At 40.6% G+C, this 15,360-nt stretch overlaps 1 protein-coding gene and 1 long non-coding RNA gene across 2 annotated transcripts in view; one reads left to right on the plus strand and one right to left on the minus strand.

Moving 5' to 3' along the window:
- Nucleotides 1-1,940: 1,940 nt before the first annotated feature.
- On the minus strand, nucleotides 1,941-6,018 carry LOC112074999 (uncharacterized). The gene is made up of 3 exons (XR_002894894.2): nucleotides 5,932-6,018; nucleotides 4,551-4,564; nucleotides 1,941-2,032 (listed from the first exon to the last, which is right to left on the minus strand). It is a non-coding gene; the product is annotated as an uncharacterized lncRNA (long non-coding RNA).
- A 208-nt stretch (nucleotides 6,019-6,226) lies between these two features.
- The window catches only part of LOC112074996 (troponin T, fast skeletal muscle-like), a 14,776-nt gene continuing 5,642 nt past the window's right edge, over nucleotides 6,227-15,360 (plus strand). The window contains exons 1-8 of the mRNA XM_070440733.1: nucleotides 6,227-6,234; nucleotides 6,322-6,335; nucleotides 8,659-8,781; nucleotides 13,026-13,043; nucleotides 13,469-13,489; nucleotides 14,156-14,174; nucleotides 14,562-14,601; nucleotides 14,741-14,857. Coding sequence (XP_070296834.1) covers nucleotides 6,227-6,234; nucleotides 6,322-6,335; nucleotides 8,659-8,781; nucleotides 13,026-13,043; nucleotides 13,469-13,489; nucleotides 14,156-14,174; nucleotides 14,562-14,601; nucleotides 14,741-14,857 — 360 coding nt within the window. The remainder of the gene's footprint in view (nucleotides 6,235-6,321; nucleotides 6,336-8,658; nucleotides 8,782-13,025; nucleotides 13,044-13,468; nucleotides 13,490-14,155; nucleotides 14,175-14,561; nucleotides 14,602-14,740; nucleotides 14,858-15,360) is intronic.

The following is a 15,360-nucleotide window of genomic DNA, read 5'->3' on the forward strand; positions in this document are numbered from 1 at the left end:
GGGCAAGATTAAAAAGATAATAATCCGGTTACAGTGGAGCAGGATTAAATATATAATCCGGTTACAGTTGGAGCAGGATTTAAAATATAATAATCGCGTTATTTGGACAGGATTAAAAGAAATATCAGTTACTTATGATGGAAGCTTTCTGTCTTCCATTGAGCATTTTTCATGCATTTTCCATATTCAGAACATTTCAGACAGCCACCTCCGGGGTTCTAATATATTCCCATCAATATATCAGAACGTTTAGAGCGCTACAAAATCAAGGGCTCCTTATCTTTTCTCCAGTTGCATTCTGGGAGAAAGCAGCTCCCGGTGAGGTGATACAGGTGAATATGGAAGATAGCAACTCCGGTGAAGGTGATACAAGTAAGTTATGGAAGGTAGCAGCATTGGTTTAGCTTTAGTTTGCTAGCACCCTTACTAGTTTAGTAAATATGCCAGGTAGGGGCTATGTATCTTTCATCTACAAGCCAATGCATCTGCAGGGCATCTAACCAGCACAGCTTCATCATTACCCCTAGCTCCTACCACCGTCTAGGCACATCTACAGCACATTCCTCATTAACCCTTAGCTCCTACCACCGGTCTAGGCACATCTACCAGCAGCATTCCTCATTAACCCTTAGCTCCTACCACCCTCTAGGCACATCTAACAGCACATTCCTCATTAACCCTTAGCTCCTACACCGTCTAGGCACATCTAACAGCACATTCCTCATTAACCCTTAGCTTACCACCGTCTAGGCACATCTAAACAGCACATTCCTCATTAACCCTAGCTCCTACCACCGTCTAGGCACATCTAACACCACATTCCTCATTAACCCTTAGCTCCTACGCACCGTCTAGGCACATCTAACAGCACATTCCTCATTAACCCCTTAGCTCCTACCACCGTCTAGGCACATCTAACACCACATTCCTCATTAACCCTTACTCCTACCACCCGTCTAGGCACATCTAACACCACATTCCTCATTAACCCTTAGCTCCTCCCACCCGTCTAGGCACATCTCAGATCTCCAAGTGCAGAGGGGCTAGGGCCTAGGGGCTAAGGGCCAGGGCCTAGGGGTGGATTTGGGATTGAGCAGAGGGGCTAGGGGTATAGGGCTAAGGCTAGGGCCTGGGTTGGATTTGGGATTGAGGCAGAGGGGTAGGGGCTAGGGGCTAAGGGCTAGGGCCTAGGGTGGATTTGGGATTGATCATGATATTAAAGAAGGCAGTTTGAGAGGAAGCAAGCTGAAGCACTCAGTGAGGAAGAGGCGTGCTTTGAGAAAGTACATGAACGTGACTGTTGCTATAACTAATACACATACTAGACTATGGTTACAGTACCAATATACATACCGCACTAATGGAACACAGTACTAATACACATAGTAACTATGCATAACAGTACTAATATACAGACATAGTTAGACTATGGATATACAGTACTAATATACAGTACATAGTAATACTAGCATTAAAGGTACTAATATACAGCACATAGTAGACTATGCATATACAGTACTAATATACAGTACATAGTAGACTATGCATATAGAGTACGTAGACGCAGGGTGTCAAACTAATTTTGCCCGTGGGCCATGTTTCAGTACGCCCCCCCCCCCCCAGTACTCAGAACCACTCCCATGGAATCAGCTTCACAGGGGATCCAGTAATGTTTGACACCCTGATGTAGACGATAGAAGTATGCTTTCTTCATAGAGGGCAGTTATGAAGAGGAGGCCACCTCCAGTAGCTCAACAGTTAGTGCCTCAGGGGTTTCTAGGTGGAGACGGGGGGGGGGGGGGGGGGGCCACTATCAGGAGGGACTATATACTATATTGGTAGGTCTCATCTATGTCTACCTGGGCGACAGGTTGTGGTTGCACAAGGGAAGGAACGAATGAATAAGCTACGCCACATACCTTCCTCCTCTAAACCTCAGGCTCAGGCTCGGGTCTTGCCTCCTCTCTACCTCCTCTTCCTCTACCTCCTCCTCTGGGCGCCTGCGGGGCTACCTCTACTTCTACTACCTCCTCTTGGACACGCAGCAGAGCCGAGCATGCGCGGGGAACCAGGGGGAGGAAGGGTTTCGGAGACAGGGTTTAGACATTTGTTTTTATGAACGCGTGAAGGAGGAGAAGAATCGGTTAGGTTGTAGGATGAAATTAGATTTACTTCAGTTTAAGAAGGAGGGATGAGAGGAGAGAGGAGAGAACAGTACTGTTCCTGCTGGAGTGTGTGCAGCGAGCAGTGATGCTGAGAAGAACAGAAAGAGAGGAATGAGAGAAGAGAGGAAAGAGGGATGGAAAAGATGGGTAGATGGCATTAATCAGATGAAGTGAAATGATACGTTATGAATGATTGATGGTTTTCCATACCGGAGATACCTGGAGTTTGAAAAACGTGTCCATGCCAAAATGTGGAATTCTTATCGCCCAATCACATTTTTCCTTATTTTTAAGTTTTCAAAAATCACTAAAAGTCACCTAAGTCAGAACAGTCACCCTTAAGAAGTGTTTGAACAAGCCGTTTGATAAATCAAACGTGATTAGCACAGATCAAACAAACGGAATTATGATAAATGATAAGCAAGCAGGGATTTTGTGAGGATTTTTTTTTTTTTAACAAACGCTTGATCAACAATGACAGACTTTATTATCTAGAGAATTCAGTTGATCACCGACAAACAAAGCAGGACGTTTTTCAATTTCACGTGAGGAACTGGTACACGAAGCTCACACACAGGGAGGGCTGTACGAGTATCATTATGTGTGGCTGCATACTGTAACGTATGTGTGGTTACTAAGTTACAACAGAGAAGCAAGAGCGCACATTGAGAAAGTCTGAGTATATGTAAAAGCTTGCCTTTGTGTGTGAAAACAGACATCTATTGAATCAAAATCAAATCAAATATTATTGGTGTTTCACATACACATGGTTAGCAGATGTTAATGCGAGTGCAGCAAAATGCTTGTGCTTCTAGTTCGACAGTGCAGTAATATCTAACAAGTAATCTAACAATTCCATACAACTACCTAATACACACAAACTAAAGGGATGGAATAAGAATATATACATATAAATATATGATGATGGCGATGCCGTGCGGCATAGGCGAGATGCAATAGATGGTATAAAATACAGGATACACATATGAGATGAGTAATGTTGTGTGAATCTGACTTCATACAAAGCTAGCTTTCCAGCCAAGTTATAGTTTATGAGCTCCACATGAACCGATATTCGAGGGGAAGCAAAAGCGGCTGTTTAATTAGTAATAAATATCCAGTCACACAAATAATCTATTAAAAAGACTCGCAAAGCAGGCGTTGTCAAACACATTTCAGATGAAGGGGTAGAGTCGACAAATTAGTAAGAGTGGAAACGTCATGGAAACCGAATTGTCTATTGTTGTTGTTTTACCTTCCTCGTCTTCAGTTTCCGCAAAATAAATATGTTGAAACAAAACACAAGTCATTTCTCAGATCATAAATTCGTCTGTTCCAATCCTTGCCCTGAGACAATGGCTCTATAGGAGACATTTCTCAGATCATAAATTGGTCCAAATCCTTGACCTGAGACATGGCTCTATAGGTAGTCATAGCCATTTGTTCCCAGGTCAAGTCAGAATCACGCTGATCATTCATAATGTGTACTATCCTCCATGACTGCCTACATTACATGTCTTTGTGAGTTTGACCAAAAACATTTATTCAACCCACATATAAATGCGTATACAATTTGCATTCTCTAAATAATAACACATTTCACTTGAAGGCTCAATCTAGGGTTGTATCCCAGTCTAGAGGACAGACAGTATATCAGCAATCTAGGGCTGTATCCAGTCTAGGAGGCAGTATACCAGCATCTAGGGCTGGTATCCTGTCTAGGAGAAGCAGGACAGTATACGCATCTAGGGCTGTATCCAGTCTAGGAAGACAGGACAGTATACCAAATCAGGGCTGTATCCAGTCTAGGAGGACAGGACAGTATACCAGCATCTAGGGCTGTATCCTGTCTAGGAGGACAGTCTACCAGCATCTAGGGCTGTATCCTGTCCTAGGAGGACAGTAATACCCAGCAATCTAGGGCTTTGTATCCAAGTCGGAGGACAGTATCATAATCCAGGGCTGTATCCAGTCTAGGAGGCAGGACGTTACCAGCATCTAGGATTGTATCCAGTCTAGAGAGGCGACAGTATCCAACATCTAGGGCTGTATCCTGTTTAGGAGACAGTATCCCAACATCTAGGGCTGGGTCCAGTCTAGGTCTATCTACAACTACTGATACACAGTGTAAAAGAGTTCAGGCTTTACAACAGTATTATTACATGAGTATAAAGTAAACATAGAGTTGAGGACAGACTGGTTGAGAATGGACACAATCTGTCTGTTCTTTGTGAACCCAGTTGGGGGAGACACAGCTCTAAGAATAGAGGATGCTGTTGTACAGAAGGCTTCAGCTCCACCTTGTTTAAATGTGGAGATAGGTGTCACTGATCATTTAAAGTAAGAGTACGATTTTTTCAAAGTATATTGTTATTTTTCACTTACCCTCGATCTGATCACTGAAAAATAAAAACATGTACAGTTAGCATCAACAGGCCCATTTCACTTAGAGTTATAAGGCCAACAACTCTCTACATTCATTACATCTCCATTCCTACCTACATTAACTGAAACATTCATGTCACCACCAATAAACCTCATGCCTATCCTGTTTCACTCCAATTGGCGATTTATTTACCTATCAAGATACTCAGTATCTTGTTCGTATCTTGTTAGTATCTTGTTAGTTTCTTGTCAGTATCTTGTCAGTATTCTTGTTAGTATCTTTGTAGTAATCTTGTCCGTATCTGTTAGTAATCTTGTTAGTATCTTGTTAGTATCTTGTTGTATCTTGTTCGTATCTTGGTTAGTAATCTTGTTAGTTTCTTGTCAGTATCTTGTTAGTATCTTGTCAGTATCTTGTTAGTAATCTTGTTAGTATCTTGTTAGTAATCTTGTTAGTTATCTTGTCAGTATCTTTGGTATCTTGTTAGTAATCTTGTCGTATCTTGTTAGTATCTTGTTAGTATCTGTCAGTATCTTGTAGTTCTTGTAGTATCTTGTTGGTATCTTGTTAGTATCTTGCTTAGTTATCTTGTTAGTATCTTGTTAGTATCTTTGTCGGAGTATCTTTTGTCAGTATCTTGTCAGTATCTTGCTAGTATCTTGTCCGTATCTTGTCCAGTTTATCTTGTTAGTATCTTGTTAGTATCTTGTAAGTATCTTGTAGTATTCTTGTCAGTATCTGTAGTATCTTGTTAGTATCTTGTTAGTAATCTTGTAGTACATTGTTGGTATATCTTGTTAGTATCTTGCTAGTATCTTGTTAGTATCTTGTTAGCATCTTGTTAGTAATTTGTCAGTATTTGTTAGTATCTTGTTAGTATCTTGTCAGTATCTTGTTCAGTATCTTTGTCAGTATCTGCTAGTTTCGATCTTGTTAGTATCTGTTAGTATCTGTCAGTATCTTGTTAGTATCTTGTCAGTAATCTTGTCTAGTATCTTGTTAGTAATCTTGCTAGTATCTTTGTTAGTATCTGTCAGTTTTGTTTTTTGTATCTTAGTATCTTGTTAGTATCTTGTTAGTATCTTGTCAGTATCTTGTTCAGTATCTTGTTAGTATCTTGCTAGTATCTTGTTAGTATCTTGTCAGTATCTTTGTTAGTAATCTTGTTATATCTTGTTAGTATCTGTTAGTATCTTTTAGTCCACTATTGTGGGACTGCGATTGTATTGCACCAAAATGCAACACATTTATTTAGTTCCACTTGTAACATTATTCGGTAGCTAATGAGCCTAACAAAGGAAATGAAATCCTCAATCATAAAATGAAATGAAATTAAATAAAATGAAAGGAATAAACTGAATCATAAATGGGAATACTTACACTTCCTCAGTGTCAGACATGGTGAGGGATTTACACCTGGAAGAAAAGTAGGAAAGTTTCTTTATTTAATGTATTATTTTATTGTAGGATTTTCCCCCCTTTTCATCTGAAGGAGAATACAATGGGTGGTACAAGGAAAGGGAAACAAGATACTAGCAAGATACTAACAAGATACGAACAAGATACGAACAAGATACTGAGTATCTTGATAGTAAATAATTGCAATTGGAGTGAAACAGGAAAGGCATGAGGTGTATTGGTGGTGACATGAATGTTTCAGTTAATGTAGGTAGGAATGGAGATGTAAATGAATGTAGAGAGTTGTTGGCCTTATAACTCTAAGTGAAATGGGCCTGTTGATGCTAACTGTATGCTGTTTTCATTTTTCAGTGATCAGATCGAGGGTAAGTGAAAAATAACAATATTACTTTGAAAAAATCKACTCTTACTTTAAATGATCAGTGACACCTATCTCCACATTTAAACAAGGTGGAGCTGAAGCCTTCTATACAACAGCATCCTCTATTCTTAGAGCTGTGTCTCCCCCAACTGGGTTCACAAAGAACAGACAGATTGTGTCCATTCTCAACCAGTCTGTCCTCAACTCTATGTTTACTTTATAATCATGTAATAATACTGTTGTAAAGCCTGAACTCTTTTACACTGTGTATCAGTAGTTGTGATAATAATTGGACCTAGACTGGACCCAGCCCTAGATGTTGGGATACTGTCCTCCTAGACAGGATACAGCCCTAGATGTTGGGATACTGTGCTGTCTTCCTAGACTGGATACAATCCTAGATGCTGGTATACTGTCCTGTCCTCCTGGACTGGATACAGCCCTGGATTATGGTATACTGTCATGTCCTCCTAGACAGGATACAGCCCTGGATGCTGGTATACTGTCATGTCCTCCTAGACAGGATACAGCCCTGGATGCTGGTATACTGTCCTGTCCTCCTAGACTGGATACAACCCTAGATGAGCCTTCAAGTGAAGATGTGTTATTATTTAGAGAATGTAAATTATATACGCATTTATATGTGGGTGTGAATAAATGTTTTTTGTCAAACTCACAAATGACATGTAATGTAGGCAGTCATGGAGGATAGTACACATTATGAATGATCAGCGTGATTCTGACTTGACCTGGGACAAGGCTATGGACTCCTATAGAGCCATGTCTCAGGTCAAAGATTGGACCGATTTATGATCTGATAAATGTCTCCTATAGAGCCATGTCTCAGGTCAAGGATTGGACCGATTTATGATCTGAGAAAATGACTTGTGTTTTTGTTTCAACATATTTATTTTGCGGAAACTGAAGACGAGGAAGGTAAAACAACAACAATAGACAATTCGGTTTCCATGACGTTTCCACTCTTACTAATTGTGCGACTCTTACCCTTCATCTGAAATGTGTTTTGACAACGCCTGCTTTGCGAGTCTTTTTAATAGATTATTTGTGTGACTGGATATTTTATTACTAATTAACAGCCGCTTTTGCTTCCCTCGAATATCGGTCATGTGGAGCTCATAAACATATATTAACTTGGCTGGAAAGCTAGCTTTGTATGAAGTCAGATTCACACAACATTACTCATCTCATATGTGTATCCTGTATTTTATACCATCTATTGCATCTCGCCTATGCCGCACGGCCATCGCTCATCCATATATTTAATATGTATATATTCTTATTCCATCCCTTTAGTTTTGTGTGTATTAGGTAGTTGTAGTGGAATTGTTAGATTACTTGTTAGTATAACTGCACTGTCTGAACTAGAAGCACAAGCATTTTGCTGCACTCGCATTAACATCTGCTAACCATGTGTATGTGAACACCAATAATATTTGATTTGATTTGATTCAATAGATGTCTGTTTTACACACAACAAGACAAGCTTTTACATATACTCAGACCTTCAATGGTGCGCTCTGCTTCTCTGTTGTAACTTAGTAACCAAATACGTTACAGTATGCAGCCACACATAATGATACTCGTACAGCCTCCCTGTGTGTGAGCTTCGTGTACCAGTTCCTCACGTGAAATTGAAAAACGTCCTGCTTTGTTTGTCCGGTGATCAACTGAATTCTCTAGATAATAAAGTCTGTCATTGTTGATCAAGCGTTTGTAAAAAAAAAAAAAATCTCACAAAATCCCTGCTTGCTTATCATTTATCATAATTCCGTTTGTTTGATCTGTGCTTAATCACGTTTGATTTATCAAACGGCTTGTCAAACACTTCTTAAGGGTGACTGTTCTGACTAGTGACTTTTTGTGATTTTGAAAACTTTAAAATAAGGAAAAATGTGATTGGGCGATAAGGAATTCCACATTTTTGGCATGTGACACGTTTTCAAACTCAGGTATCTCCGGTATGCAGAAAACCATCAATCATTCATAACGTATCATTTCACTTCATCTGATTAATGCCATCTACCCATCTTTTTCCATCCCTCTTTCCTCTCTTCTCTCATTCCTCTCTTTCTGTTCTTCTCAAGCATCACTGCTCGCTGCACACACTCCAGCAGGACAGTACTGTTCTCTCCTCTCTCCTCTCATCCCTCCTTTCTTAAACTGAAGTAATCTAATTTCATCCTACAACCTAACCGATTCTCTCTCCTCCTTCACGCGTTCATAAACAAATGTCTAAACCTYTCTCCGAAACCCTTCCTCCCCCTGGTTCCCCGCTGCATGCTGCGTGCTCTGCTGCGTGTCCCAAGAGGAGGTAGTAGAAGTAGAGGTAGCCCCAGAGGCAGCACCAGAGGAGGAGGTAGAGGAAGAGGAGGTAGAGGAGGAGGCAGAACCCGAGCCTGAGCCTGAGCCTGAGGTTGTAGAGGAGGAAGGTATGTGGCGTAGCTTATTCATTCGTCCTTCCCTTGTGCAACCACACCTGTCGCCCAGGTAGACGTAGATGAGACCTACTAATATAGTATATAGTCCCTCCTGATAGTGCCCCCCCCCCCGTCTCCGTCTCCACCTAGAAACCCCCGAAGCACTAATGTTAACTGTTGAGCTACTGGAGGTGCCTCCTCTTCATAACTGCCCTCTATGAAGAAAGCATACTTCTATCGTCTACATCAGGGGTGTCAAACATACTGGATCCCCTGTGAGCTGATTCATGGGAGTGGTTTGAGTACTGTGGAGGGGGTACTGAACATGGCCCACGAGGCAAAATGAGTTTGACACCCCTGGTCTACGTACTCTATATGCATAGTCTACTATGTACTGTATATTAGTACTGTATATGCATAGTCTACTATGTGCTGTATATTAGTACCATATATACATAGTATACTATATACTGTATATTAGTACTGTATATCCATAGTCTACTATGTGCTGTATATTAGTACTGTATATGCATAGTATACTATGTGTATTAGTACTGTGTATCCATAGTGCGGTATGYATATTGGTACTGTAKACCCATAGTCTAGTATGTGTATTAGTTATAGCAACAGTACACGTTCATGTACTTTCTCAAAGCACGCCTCTTCCTCACTGAGTGGCTTCAGCTGCTTCCTCTCAAACTGCTTCTTTAATATCACTGATCATGATCAATCCCAAATCCACCCCTAGGCCCTAGCCCTTAGCCCGTAGGCCCTAGCCCCTCTTGGAGATCTGAGATGTGCCTAGACGGGTGGTAGGAGCTAAGGGTTAATGAGGAATGTGCTGTTAGATGTGCCTAGACGGTGGTAGGAGCTAGGGGTTAATGAGGAATGTGCTGTTAGATGCTGCAGATGCATTACTGTATCACCTCACGGGAGCTGCTATCTTCCATACTTACTGTATCACCTCACCGGGAGTTGCTATCTTCCAACTTACTGTATCACCTCACCGGGAGGTGCTATCTTCCATACTTACTGTATCACCTCACCGGGAGTTGCTATCTTCCATTTACTTACGTGTATCACCTCACCGGAGTTGCTATCTTCCATACTTACTGTATCACCTCACGGGAGTTGCTATCTTCCATATTACTGTATCACCTCACCGGGAGTTGCTATCTTCCATACTTACTGGTATCACCTCACCGGGAGCTTGCTAATCTTTCCATACTTACTGTATCACCTCACCGGAGTTGCTATCTTCCATACTTACTGTATCACCCTCACCGGGAGCTTGCTATCTTCCATTACTTACTGTATCACCTCACTGGAGTTGTTATCTTCCCTACTTACTGTATCACCTCACCGGGAGTTGCTATCTTCCATACCTTACTGTATCACCTCACGGAGTTGCTATTCTTCCATACTTACTGTTCACCTCACCGGGAGTTGCTATTCTTCCATACTTACTGTATCACCTCACCGGGAGTTTGCTATCTTCCATACTTACTGTATCACCTCACCGGGAGCTGCTATCTTCCATACTTACTGTATCACCTCACTGGGAGTTGCTATCTTCCATACTTACTGTATCACCTCACCGGGAGTTGCTATCTTCCATACTTACTGTATCACCTCACTGGGAGTTGCTATCTTCCATACTACTGATCACCTCACCGGAGTTGCTACTTCCATACTTACTGTATCACCTCACCGGGAGTTGCTATCTTCCATACTTACTGTATCACCTCACCGGGAGTTGCTATCTTCCATACTTACTGTATCACCTCACCGGGAGCTGCTATCTTCCATACTTACTGTATCACCTCACCGCGGAGCTGCTACCTTCCATACTTACTGTATCACCTTACTGGGAGTTGCTTATCTTCCATACTTACTGTATCACCTTACCGGGAGTTGCTATCTCCATACTTACTGTATCACCTCACCGGGAGCTGCTATCTTCCATACTTACTGTATTCACCTCACCGGGAGTTGCTATCTTCCATACTTACTGTATCACCTTACCGGGAGTTGCTATCTTCCATACTTACTGTATCACCTCACCGGGAGTTGCTATCTTCCACTACTTACTGTATCACCTCACCGGGAGCTGCTATCTTCCATACTTACTGTATCACCTCACCGGGAGTTGCTATCTTCCATACTTACTGTATCACCTTACCGGGGAGTTGCTATCTTCCATACTTACTGTATCACCTCACCGGGAAGTTGCTATCTTCCATACTTACTGTATCACCTCACCGGGGGCTTGCTATCTTCCATACTTATGTATCACCTCACTGGGAGCTGCTATCTTCCATACTTACTGTATCACCTCAACGGAGTTGCTATCTTCCATACTTACTGTATCACCTCACCGGGAGTTGCTATCTTCCATACTTGCTGTATCACCTCACCGGGAGTTGCTATCTTCCATACTTACTGTATCACCTCACTGGGAGTTGCTATCTTCCATACTTACTGTATTTCACTCACCGGGAGTTGCTATCTTGCATACTTACTGTATCACCTCACCGGGAGTTGCAATCTTCCATACTTACTGTATCACCTCACCGGGAGCTGCTATTTTCCATACTTACTGTATCACCTCACCGGGAGCTGCTATCCTCCATACTTACTGTATCACCTCACGGGAGCTGCTTCTCCAGAATGCAACTGGAGAAAAGATAATGAGCCCTTGATTTTGTAGCGCTCTAAACATTCTGTATATGATGGGAATATATTAGAACCCGGAGGTGGCTGTCTAGAAAGGTTTTGAATAGGAAAATGTATTGAAAATGCTCAATGGAAGACAGAAGCTTCCATCATAAGTAACTGATTATTATCTTTTAATCCTGCTCCAAATAACCAGATTATTATCTTTTAATCCTGCTCCAAATAACCTGATTATATATTTTAATCCTGCTCCAAATACCAGATTATATATTTTAATCCTGCTCCAAATAACCGGATTATTATTCTTTCAATTCTGCTCCAAAATAACCGGATTATTATCTTTTAATCTGCTCCAAAATAACCAGATTATTATATTTAATCCTGCTCCAAATAACCGGATTATTATCTTTTAATCCTGCTCCAAAATAACCCGATTATTATATTTTAATCCTGCTCCAAAATTAACCGGATTATTATCTTTTAATCCTGCTCCAAAATAACCTGATTATTATATTTTAATCCTGCTCCAAATAACCGGATAATTATATTTTAATCCTGCTCCAAAATAACCTGATTATTATCTTTCAATTCTGCTAAATAACCTGATTATTATCTTAATCCTGATCCAAAATAACCTGTTTATTATATTGAAATCCTGCTCCAAAATAACCTGATTATTATATTGAAATCCTGCTCCAAATAACCGGATTATTATCTTTAATTCTGCTCCAAAATAACGATTATTTTTTATAATCCTGCTCCAAAAAAACCAGATTATTATATTTTATCCTGTACCAAAATAACCAGATTATTATATTTAAATCCTGCTCCAAAATAACCTGATTATTATATTGAAATCCTGCTCCAAAATAACCTGATGACTTTATGTGGATTAAGGTCTTTTTTTCATCCATGCCCACCTCTGTCACTCTTCCTCAATCATCCTAATTTCACCATTACAGAGATGATGTTGAGGAAGGTAGTCCTCGTTCTATAAACCTCATTATACCTGTGTTTTTCGTACCATGACGACATGGATGAAGGATGACGTTTCCTCATATAACGATCTTTCTTTGCCCCTTTGAGATCTTGTCTGAAAAGCTTATTTTATTAACCTATAAAGGAATGATTACGGAATGATGCAGAAAGTTGATCACTGTTAACAACTTATTTAGCTCTCACATTGGGGTGTTATTTAATATAAATGCTTATATCAATTATATATTGTTATAGTTCATATTCAAATGTTACCTGTTTTCTTGAACTGTACTTCTGGCCAAATTTACTGTAATTTATGGTGTATTACACTGGTCATAAACACCTCAATTTGTGTGATGTGAGTGAATGTTCTGCAGAGCTTGCCTAGTCAGCTGAATGTGTAGTGAATGTGCTAGCAGGCACCAGGGTGGTAAACTTCTGGGAACTTCACAAAGTTTCCAGTTTTTTTCTTCAGAAATCCCATTGGAAGATTTCTGGAACTTTCCGGAACTTTGCAACCCTAGCAGGCAGCTTATGTACAGTATATATCACTGATCATGATATCTATTCTGCTCTTGCTTTGGACGCTTGCTGCATGCGAGAGGCCTATGAAGAGGAAGGTAGTGTATTCAAGTTCTTAAAGTTGTATGTGTACCTCTGATTGGACAGACTGCACGTGTCAGTCTCCTCTCCAGTTCAGGAGGTTTACGGTATCGGAAGACTGGAGAAAGAGACCCTGTCCATGAGTCCATGTGCTCAGCAGCAAAATACTGCCCAAATGTAGTCTCGCTAAATTCTTTCCCCATACTCCCAACAAATTCATGAAAGTCAAGGCCTGAGTAATCTCGGAACCAAGAACCAAATCTCGCGTGAATAGTCTGTCACGCAAAACTACGGCCTGAGTGGCCTATATGAGAAATGTCCGCAAACAGACGTGTTGTGACAGCGTGAGAAAGGGTGACGGAATATGAAATGCTGCAGTGACTCGTATGTTCATGTCTGCTCTGTCTGCTTCTCTTTCCTGCATGACATTCTGCCAAACCAGTCGAGGAAGGAGAACAAGATGGTACTTTTGTATTTCTCTGACTGCAAGAGTGTTGCTGTTGCCTTTGCTTGTGGTTTCTACCTGTTGAGTGTGAAGGTCAAGCCAAAAATCTAATCACAACGTCAACGATGTTTCTGTACTTATTGACAATTCATTGTAATTTCTGATTTTAATAATATTTCCACCACCAACTTGACTTTTGGGAATAAATTAACATGTATCATCCAAGTACAGAATTCAGTCTTGGATTGTAGAAAGAGTCTAATTCTGACAATTAAGTAGTTCTAATGAAGAAGAAAAAAAGAGAATGTAACTCATAAATAGCATAGAGATCCTACATAGTAAATAGTAAGGTATTGCTCTTGTCCTACTTATCCTTACAGCAGCTATACTGTACATGTCTGTTATTATACATGTTATACAGCTTGTTTCACTAACAACATACCAAATTAACATTGTGAAATTGAAAGTAAACATACAAAACGGTTTACTTTTCCCTCTTAAAATATTAATTTGTTATTATTTTTACAAGTTAAAAGTAGCCTGAAACTGCAGCCCACACGGATATGTCCCCTTGATTAACTGAAACTCCATTTTGGGTCTGTTGCTTGAGATCGTTGTCACTGTATGTGATATCGCTAACCTGTAAAAATATTTTTCCCACTTTACCATGTTCTTACTGAACAGAGGAGAAGCCCAAGTTCAAGTGAGTAGAAGTTCTATCCAACATCCATGTCAAACCAACCAGTTCAAGCTGTGTATTGTGTTCATCAGAGTTGGAATCAATTCAGTCCATTCAGGAAGTAAACTGAAATTCCAATTCCAATTGTCCTAATTGAGAAAACAAGTGAAGGAGGAATTGAACGAATTGGAACTGCTAGAATTTCAGTTTACTTGGTGAATTGACTGAATTGAAATGGAATTAACCGGAAGTCCAGAACCCTGGCTTCCACATGTTTGTAACCCTGGTTTGTACGCTAAATGTTTTATGAGGACAGAACCAACAGTGGCAGCGCCAGAACCCGGTGAATATTCCTGGGTTGTCCTAAAGCATTAGACATAACTTACGTGTGCATCTTTTGACATTCCGTAGAGTCCCTAAGGTCCCTGACGGCGAGAAGGTGGACTTTGACGTAAGTAAACTGTAAATCCTTCGTTCTAAATCTTGTTTCTTGAACTAAAACATCCTTGGCCAAAAGAAAGCAACAGTTTAGGTCTGGTACAGTATACTACACTTGAGGTAATCTCTCTCTAACGTTGTTGTTTTAACAGGACCTTCATAAGAAGCGTCAGAACAAAGACCTGGTTGAGCTGCAGGGGCTGATCGACGTCCACTTTGAGAACAGGAAGAAGGAGGAGGAGGAGCTTATCGCCCTCAAGTCCAGAATTGTGAGCTGTTATTACCTCGCCTTTACAGCTGTAAACACAGGTGTAAATACCAGGGTTTGGGGTCAACTCAATTTAAATTGCAGACCATTCAGGAAGTACTCTTCAATTACAACTACGATTCTTCTTCTATTCTTTTCAATTAGGAACATTTGGAATTGGAGTTGGAATTTGGTTAACGTTCTGAATTGACTGGAATTAAATGGAATTGACCCCAACCCTGGTAGAACCAAGTATAAATACAGGAGTAGAAACTATGCTTGACTTGCGGAATGGAGCCCAAACTAATACATAGGTCGATGGTGACCTTTTGAGAATTTTGGGCTTCTGTCTTGAAGAACTTCTAGAACACATTCCTATCCTTTAGCACAAGCTAACAAGGTTACAGTAACCATGTCTTCTGGTGGCAGACCTGTAAACAACCTATCCTTTAGCCCAAGTAACAAGGTTAAGTAACCATGTCTTCTGGTGCAGACCTGTAAACAACCTATCTTTTAGCCCAAGGT

This window comes from Salvelinus sp. IW2-2015, unplaced genomic scaffold, assembly GCF_002910315.2.
Source record: "Salvelinus sp. IW2-2015 unplaced genomic scaffold, ASM291031v2 Un_scaffold2921, whole genome shotgun sequence".
NCBI lineage: Eukaryota > Metazoa > Chordata > Actinopteri > Salmoniformes > Salmonidae > Salvelinus > Salvelinus sp. IW2-2015.